Genomic DNA, 18,391 nt, shown 5'->3' on the forward strand with positions numbered 1-18,391 from the left:
ATCAAAGAAAATATTGATTGTGTAAACACAGCAGAGGAAGCAGATCTTTAGGGAGACTGATGTGGCTCTGAAAAGAGCCTTTGTGGTTTATGAAGGAGAAGACAGTTTTAAGCTCTCTCTCCACGGATGCGGCGAGCCAGCTGGATGTCTTTGGGCATGATGGTGACCCTCTTGGCGTGGATGGCGCACAGGTTGGTGTCCTCGAACAGACCGACCAGGTAAGCCTCGCTGGCCTCTTGCAGAGCCATGACAGCGGAGCTCTGGAAACGCAGGTCGGTCTTGAAATCTTGAGCGATTTCTCTGACCAGGCGCTGGAAGGGCAGCTTGCGGATCAGCAGCTCTGTGGATTTCTGATAACGACGGATCTCTCTGAGAGCCACGGTACCGGGCCTGTAACGATGAGGCTTCTTGACTCCGCCGGTGGCCGGGGCGCTCTTACGGGCAGCCTTGGTGGCCAGCTGCTTCCTGGGGGCTTTGCCTCCGGTGGATTTACGGGCAGTCTGCTTGGTTCTTGCCATTGTTTCTCTGATCAGGAGAAAATAGTGGTTAAAGCGCGGGGACACGCTGCTCTTAAAGTGTCGGAGCGGCTGCGGAGCTGTGACGCTGATTCAGACCTCCGGGTCCTGATTGGTGAGCGGCTCTTCCTGGAGCTCAGCACCGCCTGCAGAAGCCTGAAGCTCCGCTGCTTATTGGACAAAAGTCGTTTAAAAAAGTCCGCCAAAAATGAGAGCGACTCCCCCTCCACATCACTGCTGGAAGCCTCTTTTCTGGTGGGTGGGACATCAGTTCTTCCCCTCCTCCGTGGACATATAAAGCAGGGTTTGCTGGGTCTGCTCCACACTTTCTGAGTTGAGACTCTAGAAAAATAACTGAAATCATGAGTGGACGAGGCAAAACCGGAGGCAAAGCCCGCGCTAAGGCAAAGTCCCGCTCTTCCCGTGCCGGGCTCCAGTTCCCAGTCGGTCGTGTCCACAGGCATTTGAGGAAGGGTAACTATGCCCAGCGTGTTGGTGCTGGTGCCCCCGTCTACCTGGCGGCTGTGCTGGAGTACCTGACCGCTGAGATCCTGGAGCTGGCTGGAAACGCTGCCCGCGACAACAAGAAGACCAGGATCATCCCCCGTCACCTGCAGCTGGCTGTCCGCAACGACGAGGAGCTCAACAAGCTGTTGGGTGGAGTGACCATCGCTCAGGGTGGTGTGCTGCCCAACATCCAGGCTGTGCTGCTGCCCAAGAAGACCGAGAAACCCGCCAAGAAGTAAATTCAAGGCCCGGTTCCTCAACAACACAAAGGCTCTTTTAAGAGCCACACACTTCTGATAAAGAGCTCACATCCTCATGCTAATCATAAATGTTCTTGAATCTTAATTATGACAAGGATGAAATGGCATTGGTAAATAATAATAATATTATTATAATTTGTTGCCACCTGTAAAATATGTCATTGCAATTTACAATGATACATGAAGTACATATTACATCTGCAGAATAGTCACATGAAGAAATTGTATGTTATTTTACTTCATGTACTAAAAAAAAAAGTTAATGTTAATTATTCTGCAACCGGCGGATTAATACCTTAACTTGAATAGCTGATTCATTTCTTGAAATTGTTAATCATAGATTTATTCATGAATGCATCTGTAGAAGTCAAATAAGAATAATGACAATCATTATTGTTACCAATAACATTTAAATGTAAACACTATACCAAGTCTATAAGTGTAGCATGATACTATATTAGCCTATAGATTTCATAATCGTACATTAAGTAATTATGGCGTATAATTAACAACCTGTAGAATTGTTGATGAGCCCAAAAAAACAAGTGATTCTAATCTTTATGCTTTTTACTAAACATAATTAACAATAAGATTTTCATTTTTGATTTTCGGTTATTTTTCCAGGGTAAAGAGGTGTAGAGTAAACTAGTTTGTCATTATGTTATTGAAAGTATAAGATTGAGTTGACATCTAACTCCTGAAGTTAATAGTTAATTAATCAATTAATGCTTACACTTTTAATTCAAATTCAAATAAGACTATTTCTCAAATGACCAGGTTGTGAAAATAGCCTTCAGGTTTTCAAATGTTTGTGACTGAGAAGGAAGTTCTGCTGCATAAGTAACAGGGTTCGTCAACATTTATTTTTATATTCCTTCAATATTTATTTTATTTTGCAAACAATGTATTTTTTTGTTTTCCATTCTCGTGAAATAAGTTAATATTTAGTGTTTATCTATGCAAGGCTCCTTTTATTTGTTGTAATTGTGTCGTTATATTTACCGTAAATATAACGACCGGGAAAACAATGTTTCTGTGGTCAACGGCAACAACGTCAGTTTGTCCCTGTTGCCCTTGACGACCGCAGATGTGGTCCTATATGTACTATAACAGCTCCGTGATTTAATCAGATATTAATCTATGAAACTGCCTTTTATAGAAGTTTAAGTACATGTTATGTTATTTGAGTTGTCCTGTCACTTTTTTTTATGTTTTTATACTATTATATATTATACTGTCGCCATTTTATCGTTTATTGTTTATTATTTAAGTCTTTTCTTTCTTTGAGTGAAGCTGCAGGTGTAAAGTCTAACTCACGTAATATGGCGACTGCTTCAGGGTGTTTATTATTTATTCATATTTTAATGTATAGGAGCTGCAGCAGATCCTCACCACCCGCCACATTCATGTGTTTTTATATTCAACAGGTATGTTTGTATTTACTCAAGATTGTTGTATTATTGTTGTTATTTAATGTTGTAATTTTTATACAAAACAAGAAAATGGTAGTATAGTATTTACTAATGGCTACAGCGTCAAGTGTGTCCCTGTTGCCGTTGACAACTGCAGATGTGGGCAAGGAGATGTACAGCAGATTGTCACGAGTTTATCTTTTTTTTTTTAAAGGTGTGCTTTAGTAATTTAACTACTGGTTGTATATGTATGAATGATGATGATGACACTCCCACAAAGCATAGGTAATATATTTTATCAGTTAAAAAAAATTCCACACAAACCATTAAAAAAAAAACCTAATGTCCATATTTTAGCTCTGAAACAAATAAAGCAGAAGTGATTGTCTAAGTTGAACTAGTTAATTACTGAACATATAAAATACTGTTAGATTTGGACATTTTTCAGTAAATATCTTTTTTTCCACATGGTTTCTTCAAATAACTAAAGTAACTGTCTGCTAATCAATAAAAGCCTTCCAGATGTCTCAGAAGTGGATCAGGATGAGAGTTGATTTATTATACAGATGGAAATAAAGAAGATCTCTTATTAAAACTTTTTAAACTGAACGAACTAAAGCAGCATTCAGATTCAGAGGTTTGAGGCTCAGCTGCAGGGTTGAGTGGAGGTGTGTGTGTAAGTTTATTTGTGCTGTATGAACGTAACCGATGTGAAACAATCACAAAATAACGTTTCATCGATCCGATTCACCGGCTTTACTGTCAGCGCTCCCTCTCTTCATTTACTCTCTAGCTCGCTCGACCACAGCGTCAGTCGATCCGGCTCTGTCCACGTCTGTAGTCTGTATTTACACCAATCTCGTAGGTGACCCATTTTCATGTCATAACGGCAAATTTCACCATAAGGGTTGTTTGCATCCATGGCTATAGTATGATATATGTTCTATTGATTGAAATCCATTTCAAAGTTGATTCATTTATTATATTTAATGATGACATTGCTCCTTTTTATATCTACTGTATGTTTGTGCATTTTTGTTTTCTGGTTTCTTAGCCACCTTTTTTCCAGTTATATAACTTACTTTTTGAACTCTTATTGCTTAAGAAATTATCTGATCATTAACATGGACATTAATGTTGACACTATTTATTGGACGTTTTTGATTTTGTATATAAAAAGGCAGAAATTAAATTCATTAAGTCACTTAGTCTCTGTTATACATTTACTGCGTTGTAAAAAAAAAAAAAAAAAAAAAAAAAAAAAAATGTGTAGCAATATACAGTTAAATTGGCTCTCGGAGAGAATGTCTCCTATATAGGTTTATTACATTTGATCACAGGGACTGGTCCCATTACTGTGGCAGTGGTAGATTGTAGGACTAAAGGAAAATACATTTATAAAAACATCTTTCTAGTAATACAGTCTACATCTTGCATTGACAAACTGTGGATAAACTTTATTGAATACTTACATACACGAGTTCATTCTTGCATCAGTAATAAAACCACAATGGGTAAAGTTTAACAAAGGAATAAAGCTCTCAGGTGAAGGAGTGGGTGGTCCTGAAAAGGACCTTTTGAGTTGTTAGTACAAACAGCACGTTTACTTGGAGCTGGTGTACTTGGTGACGGCCTTGGTGCCCTCAGACACGGCGTGTTTGGCCAGCTCACCGGGCAGCAGCAGGCGGACGGCGGTCTGGATCTCCCTGGAGGTGATGGTGGAGCGCTTGTTGTAGTGAGCAAGGCGGGAAGCCTCACCAGCAATACGCTCAAAGATGTCTCCCACAAAGGAGTTCATGATGCCCATGGCCTTGGAGGAGATACCGGTATCAGGGTGAACCTGCTTCAGCACCTTGTAGACGTAGATAGCATAGCTCTCCTTCCTTGTCTTCCTCTTCTTCTTGCCGGTCTTGGTGGCCTTAGACACGGCCTTCTTGGAGCCTTTCTTGGGTGCTTTGACTGGATCGGGCATGGTTATCTTCGTAGATTACCACAAACGAGTAACTCCAACAGCTTCAACCAGCCTCTAAATGTTCATCTGATGCAAATTTCACTGCGCTGTTGCTTGAACATGATTGGTTTTCTTGTTAGTGAGACTGAGCATGCGCAGCAGAAGACACCTCCCCAACCTCTGAGGAACCATCTGAGCGCCTTTTAACTGAAAGAGCGCCAACCTCATCTGAAGAGTATCCACTGTTTATAATATAATATGCTGATCAACAATCCATAACTATAGAGAAATAAACATATTGTATTCAGATTGAACATTCCACATATATTTCATTTTATCAATCTTTAATGGTGGTGCTTTACTCTGAATTACTTTTCATAAATTATGTTAATATGAATTTTATTAACTTTCTCATGCTGGACTCAGCTCAGCTGACACATGAAGATCATGTTTCTCTGAGCTCCACAAAAACAATAAAGGTGATTCCTGCACTCTTATAACAGGATGTCATGTCTCCTTTTATCGGAACAATTTGAGTTCTAATATTTCCTGGAAATAAGTTTGGACTTTAACACACAGTCTTTGTGAAATTCAGCTATGTTGTCTCTCTGTGAACGTTTAATACTCGTTAATTTGTTTTGTGTAGTTTATACCTATAATGTTTATTAGGCATTAAACTATTGACACTATAAACCATGTCTGCAATTCCGACGAGGATTCCTTGCAAGAAATGGTCAAATCAATTCTTATTTAAAAAATATATATATATATATATATATATTATTATTATTATTATTATAATGATAAACATTTATGATCTACAGATAAGCATCTATACCTATTGATAACATAATCAGATATACTACAATATACAACAGTTAATGTACAAATTCAACAGCACCAAAACCACCACATTATTTCCTGTCATACTTTTTTAAATAATCTTTATTGCCTTTAAAAAAATATATATATATATATATTACAAATAAGCTACAACAACAATTATTACAACAAGAAAAAAAATTATAACTATATATACGAAAAATGTAACAAAGTACAGGTGTAAAAAAAAAAAGGAATCAAAGGAAAAAGGGATATTTGTCTGAATTGTAATTCAGTTGCCTGCATTTCACAAGTTCAGTATTAAAAGTATCAAAGTTTCTCCTCCCGAGGTCAGAAAGAATTTGTTCCACTACGGTTTCACTGTTAATACTGTCTGTCGTGTCACCATTGCACATCTTGTTTTCCACAATTACGACACGGATAATGAAGTTATGTTTTTATAGTTAATCAGACCACCATATTTAAAATCATTGATTGTTTATAAATATGTATTCTGGGTAGGCCACCCTAGTCTATTTGTAGGTGTTGGTTTTCCTCTTATACAGTAATTATTTTATAGATACATCTCTGGTTGTCCCCTACATTATAGCAGGTAGAAGTATACAAGTATAAATACACACAGGGTTTGTTTAGTTAATCATTTCGCTGGTTGGAGAGAAAAGTATTTGTTTAAAAAAAAAAAAGTCTTGGATAAAATGATGGTTTTGGCGACATTAAGTGTTGCTTTGATTTTTTATTATAACAGTAATATCAGCACATGCAATAGTTGAGACTGTAAGAGTTACATACAAATATTCCAGAGATAAAATTATATTGATCTTTTATTCGTGTGAAAAGCAGAATTTACAGAACAGCACTCAGTGTCCAGCGCTACTTTATGTGTAAGCTTTTAATGGATGTGTCAAGACATTAAAGTTTAGACAGAGGCTTGAGTTTATCAGATTTAACCTCCGAAACCGTAATTGGAATTGGATTTATATATCAATTGACCAGAGATAACATGACCTAGATGAACAACAGTAACATTGTATTGTGGTTTACAGCAAAATTGTGAAGGTTCTGACCAAAAAATTTGTAATGTAAGTAGTATTAAGCAGAATTATGTAAACCCAGTAATCGCCAGGGTGTTGATCCACTTCTTTTCCTTTAAAGAGATGTAAGTACATCTATCATAAGCATCAGGACAACTCTTAGAGAAGGTGGGTGGCTCTTAAAAGAGCCTTTGTGTTGGACTATCAACGGGTCAGGATCAGATTTAACCTCCGAAACCGTACAGAGTACGTCCCTGTCTCTTCAGAGCATAAACCACATCCATGGCGGTCACGGTCTTTCTCTTGGCGTGCTCGGTGTAGGTGACGGCATCACGGATCACATTCTCCAGGAACACCTTCAACACTCCGCGGGTCTCCTCGTAGATCAGACCGGAGATACGCTTCACACCACCACGGCGAGCCAGACGGCGGATGGCGGGTTTGGTGATTCCCTGGATGTTATCACGGAGAACTTTACGGTGACGCTTGGCGCCTCCTTTACCGAGTCCCTTTCCTCCTTTGCCTCTTCCACTCATGTTTGCTAGTCTTCTTTCAAACAAGTTAAAAGATGAATATGATCGGAATGAGTGCAGCTTCTTAACTTAAAGCTTGTCTGCGGACGTACAAGAGCTCAGTTGGCGCGGATTTTGTTGGGCGGGATCAGATTCAGCAGATCCGCCCACGAAGTTGCTCCAAAGGAGAGCGATCTCTTCCTTTTTTTGGTGCTTTTCCCTCCATTTTGTGTTATTGTGTGATATATGGCGGGTTAACCTGACAGCTAACATTGTGCTGTTGGTTGGAAACCTCAGCTGAAGTGTTTGTATTGTTCTTGTTGGACATGTAAAGAAGCTGAATGTGACACTGCTCTCATATAATACTATATAATAAGCAGTTTTATGTGCTCACATGTGTTACAATATATTAAATATAATGTAGTTGTACTGTAGTGGGTTGTGAGCTTTTGTGTTAATAAAATATATGAATAAATCAGTAAATAAGGAAAATCAGAAATGTACAGAGGTTACAATGTGGGTCTTCTAAATGACAAACTTTCAGAAAATGTATCTTTGAATGAGAAGGAAAATAAATGTTGAGAGTCAGTAAATATAACAATCATAACATTACTATGATAGATGTGATGGCTAAAAAAAAAACAGATTTGAAAATATAACAATATGTCTGTGAGATGCAGTCAGTCTGTAATATAAAAATCATTTGGAGTGCCACAGCAAGAGATATGACTATTTTTGTAAATGAGAGATTTCAGTTTTTGATTTGAATACATTCAGAAAGCTTTCACTTTCACACAGCACGGAAGCCAACAGAGTTACAAATTCCACATATATAAAAGGTTTCATTTATTTCATTTCAAATTCAGTCACCATTCATCTTTGCACACTTCTGCTCATCTTTGTGAGAGCGGCCTCAGACTATAAATATCAAACCAGAGTTGTGCACTGTGGAATATAATAGCTGTGATATGATGGATGGATGCAGGGAAACACACATACAGTATATAAGATGCTGACTGCAGTCACACAGTGTGTATGCCAATATAGACTCATAACAGAAATACAATACTTGAGTAGATAGTAAGTCAGAATCTCAGTCAATCTGTTTTATGTTGAATGCAGCTCATTTAGTGCTAAATGTCCAGCAGGTGGCAACGTTGCAACTACAAAACTAGTCCATGAATACCTAACTCTGCTTTCATTAACCTTCGTGTAGTCCTCCAGGGTCCGTCTGTTTTGACTGTTCCTTCTTTCCTCCCTTCCTCCCTTCCTTCCATCTATCCTTCTTCCCTCCCTCCTTCTCTCTTTCTTTCCTTCCTTCTTTCCTCTTTCCCTCCTTCTCTCTTTCCACCATCCCCCCTAGCTTCCTCCCTTCCTTCCTCCCTTCCTCTTTTCCTTCCTCCCTCCTTTCTTCCTTCCTTCCTCTCTCCTTTCTTTCCTTCCTTCCTCCCTCCCTCCTTTCCTTCCTTCTTCATCCCTTCATTCCTTCCTCCCTCTTTTCCTTCCTTCTTCCTCCTTTCCTTCCTACCTTCCTCCCTCCCTCTTTTCCTTCCTCCCTCCTTTCCTCTGTCCTTCCTTCTTCCTTCCTTCCTTCCTCTTTTCCTTCCTTCTTCCTTTCTTCCATCCTTCCTTCTTCCTCCCTTCCTTCCTTGACTCGATTACAACAGGAGGGTTAAAGCACATTACAGAGAGCGCAAAGCTGACTTCACCTCTTATATTATACATCATGACAGCTTGTTATCTTCAACTTGTCATCAGGAACCAGAACATGATTATCACAACAGATTAAATATGATGATGTGGCACCTAAACATGAATCTTACACATAAAACAGATCAGCTGCTGATGTTGTTCAAATATGACAGGGGCAGTTACAGTCAGAGCTGCAGTGTTTGTGTGCATTCAGCAGTTTTCAGGTTGTAAAATACAACATGGGAATGTTAAGTTTGAAACTAAAGACTTTATGAAATCTGATTGACCAAAATTGATATAGCTGAAAGCAGATTTATTCATTTTATGATTTAATATGTTATGTCTGTACCTGATAGAGTTTTCACGTTTCATTTGGTGTAATTGTTTGTTTTGTTTTGTTTAGTTGAAACTGAGTTTGAGTGATGAATCTTAACAACGAACATCCTCATTAAACATCTTTCATGAACTCTTAATGGCTTAAAACTAGAATGAACATGTCTAATATGTATTTCTATACTCTGCGTATCATGTGTGTGTTAGTATTATGATAAAATGATCATAAATCACTTCTGTGCTAAAAGTTGGAATAACTTCTGCAATTTTCTTTGTGGAAGTTCATGATGAAAAAGAAAATAAAGTAAATTATGAATTTTGAATCTTAAACTATCATTCAGAGGAAAAGGAAATTGAAGTTAGTAGTTCGGTTCACATTTTCATCTGAATAAATGTCAGTTAAGTTTAAAAACATCATCATGAGCAGTGATGATAATAAAAACACACAAACTCAAAACCTCAACAGAAAAAAATAAAATACAAATGTTTTGAAAATCTCATTCAGTTAACAGCTGATCTCGGTGCAGTTCTGAAATCTGGAGACAAAAACATGAATAATTACAACAAAGAATGTGACACATGAAGTCTGAAATGACTTCTGTCTATTTGAGTTTACAGAACTCAGCTTTGTCTCCACACAAAAGAATCACAGAATAAAACCAGAGTCCAGCCTAGAGAGGCTGAGTGAATGTGGTCTGGACTCTGTGGAGGAGAGTCATGGTTTCAGAGACGCTGTAGAAGGACAGAATACCTAACAAAAAATATAACTGTTGATGTTACAATATAAAGCCCAAGATTTGTCATTGTGTCCAAATCTACATTATTTTGATGTTCCTGCTCTGCTGATATTCTTGTATACATCAACTGCTCCTCCTCTCCAGAGTGACTTGACATGAATATTTTAAGAACTCAGCTCTGGTCTTGGGCTCTGTTTTTGAGTCTGACAGTAAAACGTCCTCTTCAATCACACGACTGCAGAGAAAAGAGTCAATGTGGCTGCAGAGGAAAAGTGCATGATAAATTATCAATAGTCTGCACGGTTCAAGAAGTGCACACAGTTATTTGTTTTTTGTACCTTTAATTGTGTCACATGTATGCAAAATATTTGTTGAAATGCTTTTTTAGTGTACTTTTGATGTATTTTCGGTTGCTGTGCTCACATACTGGGAGCTGTCTATTAACAGATATAAGCATTAGATACTTCATTGTTTGGGCCTGTCTCATTATGGACACTTGATTAAGATACTTTAAAAAATGACTGAGGGATGTGTATTTTGACTCATTGTTTATTATATGTTTTATTGTTTGTAGTTTTCACAGTGTCTGATGAAGGAAAGGCGTAAATAAATAATAAATGGACATCTGTATGATGCATGGCCATTATTTATTGGACCGGTGCATCTTCAAATTATATCAGTAGAGACAGATTTAAATATGTAATATCACACTGTGTCAGTTTGTTCAAAGAAGTCACAGCCTGTAACACGTATGTTGCATTCATGTCACATGGGAAAAATGGGAGAGAAAAGTTTCCAGTTCCAGTTCCAGCTTTTGCACACAGTCATCCTGCAGGTCACTTCTGTGGAGATGATTCTGGAGAAGGCAAACCACTATCTACACTTTAATAGCACACCACTCTTACAACAACTGTAACTAATACCACCGTACACTACAAAGTATACAGAGATCAGTAACCATAACTTGTTTATCAAACTGTAGATGAAGACTATGTCACACAGCAAGGACAACGTGCAGACATGATCAATGAGTTAAGGAGGGAGCTGCACTGATGACACCATTTAACCAGATAGGTACAAACACCTTCATTATATAAATAAAGTGGTCGATGTCTTCTTTAACTTTAACAGCTGTGGTTCTCACTCTTCCCCTCTAACTTCAACGGTGCAGGATACTGGTCACACCAGTCTTTCAACAAGCAACGCATGGACTCCGACCACCAGATGGCGATCATTCAACACTCATATGGATTTTCATGTATTAGGAAACACAAAAAGTGTGCTTTATCCTGACTCACAGAAAGCTGTATAATGTGATATGGCTATAATTTATCCTATATTTATCAGACAACCAACAGTGATATTGAGACTTTGTAACATATGTTTATGAGCTTAAAGTGGCCAAAATACAGTGAGACTTCATATTATCTCAGTTTAGAAGAACGTGAAAATATAGAGGCTCTCCTCAGTTTAGTAAACCCCTGGTTTCCAAAACGTTATATTTTGCAGTATGATGGAAATGTCACAATATCGTGTTATGCACTTGCAGGAGCGGATAGCAAACATAACATAACGAATTAATTCGATGTGTCAAAATCAAAGAATATATTGATTGTGTAAACACAGCAGAGGAAGCAGCTCTTTAGGGAGACTGATGTGGCTCTGAAAAGAGCCGTTGTGGTTTATGAAGGAGAAGACGGTTTTAAGCTCTCTCTCCACGGATGCGGCGAGCCAGCTGGATGTCTTTGGGCATGATGGTGACCCTCTTGGCGTGGATGGCGCACAGGTTGGTATCCTCGAACAGACCGACCAGGTAAGCCTCGCTGGCCTCCTGCAGAGCCATGACAGCGGAGCTCTGGAAACGCAGATCGGTCTTGAAATCCTGAGCGATTTCTCTGACCAGACGCTGGAAGGGCAGCTTGCGGATCAGCAGCTCGGTGGATTTCTGGTAACGACGGATCTCTCTGAGAGCCACGGTACCGGGCCTGTAACGATGAGGCTTCTTGACTCCGCCGGTGGCCGGGGCGCTCTTACGAGCAGCCTTGGTGGCCAGCTGCTTCCTGGGGGCTTTGCCTCCGGTGGATTTACGTGCGGTCTGCTTGGTTCTTGCCATTGCTTCTCGTTTCTCTGATCAGGAGAAAATAGTGGTGAAAAGCGGCGACACGCTGCTCTTAAAGTGTCGGAGCGGCTGCGGAGTTATGACGCCGATTCAGACCTCCGGGTCCTGATTGGTGAGCGGCTCTTCCTGGAGCTCAGCACCGCCTGCAGAAGCCTGAAGCTCCGCTGCTTATTGGACAAAAGTTGTTTGTAAAAGTCCGCCAAAATGAGAGCGGCTCCCCCTCCACAGTACTGCTGGTGGGTGGGACATCAGCCCCCCTGCTTGCTCCGTGGACATATAAAGCAGGGTTTGTTGTGTCTGCTCCACACTTTCTCTGAGTACAGACTCCTGAAAATAACTGAAATCATGAGTGGACGAGGCAAAACCGGAGGCAAAGCCCGCGCTAAGGCAAAGTCCCGCTCTTCCCGTGCCGGGCTCCAGTTCCCAGTCGGTCGTGTCCACAGGCATTTGAGGAAGGGTAACTATGCCCAGCGTGTTGGTGCCGGTGCCCCCGTCTACCTGGCGGCTGTGCTGGAGTACCTGACCGCTGAGATCCTGGAGCTGGCTGGAAACGCTGCCCGCGACAACAAGAAGACCAGAATCATCCCCCGTCACCTGCAGCTGGCTGTCCGCAACGACGAGGAGCTCAACAAGCTGCTTGGCGGAGTGACCATCGCTCAGGGTGGTGTGCTGCCCAACATCCAGGCTGTTCTGCTGCCCAAGAAGACCGAGAAACCCGCCAAGAAGTAAATTCAAGGCCCGGTTCCTCAACAACACAAAGGCTCTTTTAAGAGCCACACACTTCTGATAAAGAGCTCACATCCTCATGTTTGTTAAACTGAATATAACATTTACATTAGGGCTATTACTTATCATAAGGGAGACTTCCTGACCACCTGTAAAATGTATCAATTCATCTTGAAATGATTTTTAAAAAAAAAGAAAAAAAAGAAGGGGCAAACATGTGAAGAGCCACACATTCCTGATAAAGGGTCACATCCTCATGCTTATCATATAATAAAAATAAGTGACACATTGTTCCCTAAAACATTTAAGGCTCTTTTAAGAGCTACACACTCCTGATAAAGAGCTCACATCCTCATGTTTATCAAACTGTACTCAAAACTTACATTAGGACCATGATTTATTAATTTTTCACATTAAAATATGATGCAATTCTCTCTTTAAATGTATATTGTGCATCCAAAGTCTTAAAACTAACATCAAATACAGTTATGTCCTTTTTATAAGAACCCTGAATGTAGTACACCCAGTGGTGTAGTCCAGGGTATACGGTGTATACCCACTTGTTTTTCAGTCAGCATTGCGTATACCCACTTCTAAATCTCCCCTGGACACAGAGAACAGTGCAACACAAATAATACAACATGTTGCCAGTGAGATGCAGAGCAAAATCGTCAGTAGCATTATAGCATCATCCTTAAATTAGCTGTCCTAATTGACGAGGCGTCTTCTTTAAGTTACAAAGCTGTCACAGTTTCTGTTAAAGCATTAAATTCAAGAAGAAAACACTTTTGAGTTTATCTGATTGATTTTGATGTGTGGAAGAGAATATGTGTTTTTGTTTTTTTTTTAATCTAAGGTGAAATATGAACAAGGAAACATTGTCAAATTCAGATCTGAAGTATTTTATTTAGATATATGTTCAAAAAATAACAAACACCATGTTTGCCTCATTTATATTGTACATTCATGCAGACTGCCTGTGTGACCATTAATACCTACAAACTGCTCCTGATCAAGTCATGTTAATTTTATAATAGTGGCACATCTGGCCGACACTATCTGTTGCAAATCAGCTGTTCAAAGAGACAGTATACAAAAGAAACCGCTGACTTGCCAAGTGAGAGAATAGGTGTCATTCCTTATTCCTTAATAGTTCACTCAAAATGCATAATTGTCTCTCACTAGTCTGCGGGCCAGTATTGGTTTAGTAATTTCATAATCCTTCCTCCCTGAGATCAAGCAGCAGAAATGATGTGACAATGAGAAAATACTACTGACGGATTTTGGGGTAAACTAAATATAGTAGTCTTACGTCACTGTTTCTAAAACAGGGCGTTTTTCTGGGCTGCGTTAAAAAAGGGCAAAAAATTGAGAGTATACCCACTTCTCCAGGGACCACTTCTCCAGGGACCACTACACCACTGAGTACACCTGCAGAAAGACATGGCAGACCAGTCACAAGAACACTAGTCTATAATTGTAGCAATATTAGTCTATATAATTCACAAACATACATAAAGTAATTATGATATATTAATGTATTACTAAGAATGAATAACATGTAGATTTGCTGATGAGCCCAAAAACCTGCCTTTTACCAGTCACAATAAACAGTTCCATGTCACCCTGAGTGATTTTCTGTATTTGGTGCTGCTCAAACCATGTTAACATTTACAACTGGATTTGACATTTGTGTAAAATGGCAAATGTATAATAAACTGGTTAATCACTGTTATTGAAAATACAACATTGAGATTAACAGCAGACTTCTGTTACTCCACGGACAGTTGTCACCTCCAGAAGTTCTCTGATGCCATTGTGGGATTTGTGTCAGAGGGGAAGGACTGTGAGTACAGGAATGTCATCATGGACTTTGTCGACTGGTTTGAGCAGAACCACCTACAAGTCAACGCCAGCAAGACAAGGGAGATGGTGGTTGACTTCCACCGAAAACCCTCCAAAATAGCACCGGGGGACTTGGGGACTAACCACATTCAGGGACTTGACATCGAGAGAGTGAGGACATACAAGTACCTGGGTGTTCACTTCAATAGTAATCTGGACTGGTCAGATAACACTGACTCTGTTTACAAGAAGGGTCAGTGTCGTTTACACCTGCTGAGGAGGCTGGCATCGTTTGGTGTGTGCAGGCCACAGCTGAGATCCTTCTTCGACTCTATGGTGGCATATGCAGTGGTGTGTTGGGTAGGGGGATGTTCTGAGCGGGACAAGAACAGACTGATAAAAAAGAGCCAGCTCAGTCTGTGGCTGCCCCCCTGGACCCCATAGAGGTGGTGGGAGAGAGGAGGGTTTTGGCCAAACTGTCCTCTATCATGGACAACACCTCTCACCCTCTGCATCAGACTGTGAAGGACTTAAGCAGCTCCTTCAGTGACAGATTAATACACCTGAAGTGTAAGAAGGAGGTCCTTCATTCCAACTGCAGTCAGACTTTACAATGCTGCACTATAGTTGCACTTTAAGGCCCTTTTATTTTAGTTTATAATTTTATTGTTGTATAAATATGTTTTTGTTTTTTTCTATATCACTATTTTATGAGCTGCTGTAGCAATACATTTTACCCACTATGGGATCAATAAATGTATCTTATCTTATCCCTGAGTTGACAGAACATAAATAACTCCAATCACTCATTTTCCACAGACTCACTGGAGAGGAACAAATGAGCTCTCTCTCCTTTGTAACTGATAAATAAATTATATTTATAAAAAAGTACTTTACTGGAAAGGAATATAATAAAATCAGTTAATGGAACCAAAGAGAAACGACTATATTATAAGAGTACAATTAGGATGCGGCTCTTAAAAGAGCCTTTGATCAGGTTGAGCTGTACCTCAAATTATTTATTAATGAATGATATTGCATAAGTCAAAATAATAATGACAATCATTATTGTTCCCAACAATGAATCATTCAAAAATAAATATAAATAGTTAACATAGTCAATTATAATGACTAATAATTAATAACCACTGTTGCTGTTGAGCCCCTAAAACACACTCAGCTCTTAAGTCACAATAAGAACAATAAACTGGTAATATAATGCAACATGATGCCTTTTACAAGTCATAAACACACGATTTGAATATCAATTAATTATCCAGAATATATTTTACAGCTGAATGTTAGTTATATACATGTCAAATTGAGGGATTTTCGGTATTTGGTGCTGCTCAGAATAAATGAGTTAATTCTCCTGTCAAACTGATAACATGTCTATAAATATATTTTATTTAAAAAAAACTTTACTGGAAAAAATAATATATCACTATAAGACTATTATATAAGACAGTTAGGAATATGCTCTTTATAGAAATGTGTGTGGCTCTTAAAAGAGCCTTTGATCAGGTTGAGGGTTTCAGAGTGATGACAGCTCACTTCTTCTTGGGTGCTGCCTTCTTTGCTTTGGGCTTGGCCACCTTCTTTGCGGGGGCTTTCTTGGCTGCGGGAGCCTTTTTCACCACTTTCTTGGGGCTTTTGGCGGCTACTTTCTTAGGACTCTTTGCGACCTTTTTGGGGCTCTTGGCGGCCTTCTTGGGGCTCTTGGCTACTTTCTTTGCCGCTGCGGGCTTCTTCACCTTCTTCGGGGATTTCTTAGCGGCTGCTGTCTTGGCCTTCTTAGCCGCTGCGGGTTTCTTGGCGGCGGGCTTCTTGGCTTTAGGAGCGGCTTTCTTTACGGGCTTGGTCTCAACCTTGCTCATCTTGAAGGAGCCGGAGGCCCCGGTCCCCTTGGTCTGGACCAGTGTCCCCTTGGCCACCAGACTCTTGACGGCGGTCTTAACGCGGGCCTTGTTCTTGTCCACATCGTAACCTCCGGCAGCCAGAGCCTTCTTGAGGGCGGCCAGAGACACTCCGCTTCGCTCCTTGGAGGCGGACACAGCTGTAACGATCAGCTCGCTGACGCTGGGGCCAGTCTTCTTGGGCTTTGCTGCTGCCTTCTTCTTGGGAGATTTAGCCGGGGCGGCTGCGGGAGCTGGAGCTACTTCTGCCATAGTTTCGTCGAAGATTTAATTCAATGCGAATTTCAGAGTCTGAGTAGACTGATGCAGAGTCTGAGTCAGGAGGCTGCACTTAAACACACCATGAGAACCGTGTAGACTCAACCCAGCGTCTAGCTCCTGTGAGCAGTGTGAATGTCTGACACTTGTGTTTTCTGCTAGTGAGAAAACAGTAAAAAAATAAGTGTGAGAGAAGTGTTGAAGGCTGACAGTGAAGACAGCAGATAGCGGACATGTTTCTCTGCATATAGAAGTCATGTAGAGCTCTGATGCTCTCTGCATTTAGTTTGTGGAGCAAACAAACCTCACCTATTCACCGCCGCGGACAGCACTGCTCAGCGGCTTTTCTCTCTCATTTCTCTCCTAAAATACTGTAAAATACATCCGAACTCCACCAAGAGCAGTTTTCCAGCTGGCTCACATGTTTGTTCACAGACTCAAAGTAAAAACTTCCATCTGTTGGTGATCAGTTTGTAATAAAATGAAGCTTTTGTGGTAGCAGCAAACACACCGATCAGGCTGATGAAGCAGTTCAGTCAGACTTCCTGTCAGAGCTGCTCTGTGGCTGTAAATATTTCTTCTGTTATTCTGAGAATTATTTTTAATAAAAAATAATCTGCAACACTGTTGTCTGCAGTCGGTGCAACACCTCTGTGTTACATTTATTATATATTCTCCTACTATTAATGAACAAACAGTAACAAATACATGACAGCGCAGTAATGTGGAAGCAGTGGATCCGTTATATTATAATGATGAACTTTGGTCTATTGTAACATAATTTCATGATTGTTTTAATGCAGTATTTCAGTTGCAGTTTTTCTTTCTTCTGTGTATTCTGCTCTTGTTGACCTTCAATAATAATATAATATAATAATAAATAATATAAAAATCTTTCAAGACTCCCATTACAAGAGTGTTTTACAAAGACTCTGCTGAAGTGAGTTGACTATCTGGCTCTGTTATATTTAATAATATCTGCACATAATATGTATTTCCATATTTATGAAAGTTAAATAGGGCACACAGGTTTATTTTAAGGGGAAATTCTGAAATCAAATATTTGAAAGTGTTTCATGAAACACATTATCCCTTTGTTCACTATATGAAAACAAAAGATAAGTTTTCCCTATATATGCGTTATTTTATTTCATAATGTGTTACTTAGTTTACAACAACAAAACTAGATGGAGAAATACATTTACCAATTTTGTCCCAAAATCTGTCTTTTATTTTACAGCCAATTTAAAGTCATTTAGGTTCTGTGATGTATAGTATATGTCTCATTTATGACATATACTACAACTTTCAGTTCAAATGTAACACTGTAGAGATTGAGAAGACATGTTATGGCATGTTTCAATAAAATATATAATTATACTCCAGCTATTACTTTTTAAATATTTTACCACACAGGAAATTAGACCTGCTACTATTATTATCAGTGTTTTCAGCATTCTTGTATTTGATACAATTTGGGGGGGGTTACTGAATTAATTTACTATCCAAAATGGCAGAATTGGTCCTTTTTTCCAGTCTTTTTTTAATTTGTTTTTTGTTTTTGTTTTTAACAATAACTTCCCAGAGCTCAATTTGCTTATAAATTACTTAAAATAAACAAGTTTTGCCAACCAACCTAACTAATATTGGCTCTAATTTATAAAATAGTATTGGCGCACGTAGTCTGGTAAGTATTTAGTCTAGCAGTATAGGTGTCATGATGTACTTACAGAA

The 18,391-nt window shown here is 39.5% G+C and overlaps 4 protein-coding genes across 9 annotated transcripts in view; 1 reads left to right on the forward strand and 3 right to left on the reverse strand.

Annotated features, from left to right (window-relative positions):
- The first annotated feature begins 877 nt into the window (after positions 1–877).
- Positions 878–12,641, forward strand: LOC133991173 (histone H2AX-like). The gene is made up of 2 exons (XM_062429658.1): positions 878–1,257; positions 12,236–12,641. Exons 1-2 carry the CDS (start codon positions 878–880, stop codon positions 12,639–12,641), a joined length of 786 nt encoding a protein of 261 aa, XP_062285642.1.
- Positions 4,298–4,666, reverse strand: LOC133991203 (histone H2B 3-like). Its single transcript, XM_062429702.1, has one exon. It carries the CDS (start codon positions 4,664–4,666, stop codon positions 4,298–4,300), a length of 369 nt encoding a protein of 122 aa, XP_062285686.1.
- Positions 6,725–18,391, reverse strand: part of LOC133991157 (histone H3) — a 54,710-nt gene continuing 43,043 nt past the window's right edge. The window contains exons 4-6 of one of the 2 annotated variants that reach the window (XM_062429628.1): positions 11,578–11,918; positions 7,380–7,385; positions 6,725–7,065 (exon numbers count right to left, since the gene is read on the reverse strand). In XM_062429628.1, coding sequence (XP_062285612.1) covers positions 6,744–7,065; positions 7,380–7,385; positions 11,578–11,918 — 669 coding nt within the window. In that variant the 3' untranslated portion in view covers positions 6,725–6,743. Of the gene's footprint in view, positions 7,066–7,379; positions 7,386–11,495; positions 11,919–12,609; positions 12,638–18,391 lie in introns of those variants that run through there. The other variant, XM_062429629.1, reaches the window with a different exon arrangement.
- Positions 15,972–16,651, reverse strand: LOC133991187 (histone H1-like). 5 transcript variants are annotated; one of them, XM_062429683.1, is made up of 2 exons: positions 16,169–16,651; positions 15,972–16,081 (listed from the first exon to the last, which is right to left on the reverse strand). In XM_062429683.1, exons 1-2 carry the CDS (start codon positions 16,649–16,651, stop codon positions 16,034–16,036), a joined length of 531 nt encoding a protein of 176 aa, XP_062285667.1. In that variant the 3' UTR covers positions 15,972–16,033. The 5 variants fall into 5 exon arrangements, with proteins under 5 accessions (XP_062285667.1, XP_062285664.1, XP_062285666.1 ...); XM_062429680.1 differs by having other exon boundaries at positions 15,972–16,111; positions 16,148–16,651; XM_062429682.1 differs by having other exon boundaries at positions 15,972–16,096; positions 16,145–16,651.

Source organism: Scomber scombrus, chromosome 11, assembly GCF_963691925.1.
Source record: "Scomber scombrus chromosome 11, fScoSco1.1, whole genome shotgun sequence".
Taxonomy (NCBI): Eukaryota; Metazoa; Chordata; class Actinopteri; order Scombriformes; family Scombridae; genus Scomber; species Scomber scombrus.

Bases quoted from the DNA above. Each gene is read 5' to 3' on its own strand.
- LOC133991173 (XM_062429658.1), top strand. From the start codon at position 878: ATGAGTGGACGAGGCAAAACCGGAGGCAAAGCCCGCGCTAAGGCAAAG. The intron at 1,258-12,235 runs GTAAATTCAAGG...CTCTGAGTACAG, and splicing joins ACCGAGAAACCCGCCAAGAA to ACTCCTGAAAATAACTGAAA.
- LOC133991203 (XM_062429702.1), bottom strand. From the start codon at position 4,666: ATGCCCGATCCAGTCAAAGCACCCAAGAAAGGCTCCAAGAAGGCCGTG.
- LOC133991187 (XM_062429679.1), bottom strand. From the start codon at position 16,651: ATGGCAGAAGTAGCTCCAGCTCCCGCAGCCGCCCCGGCTAAATCTCCC.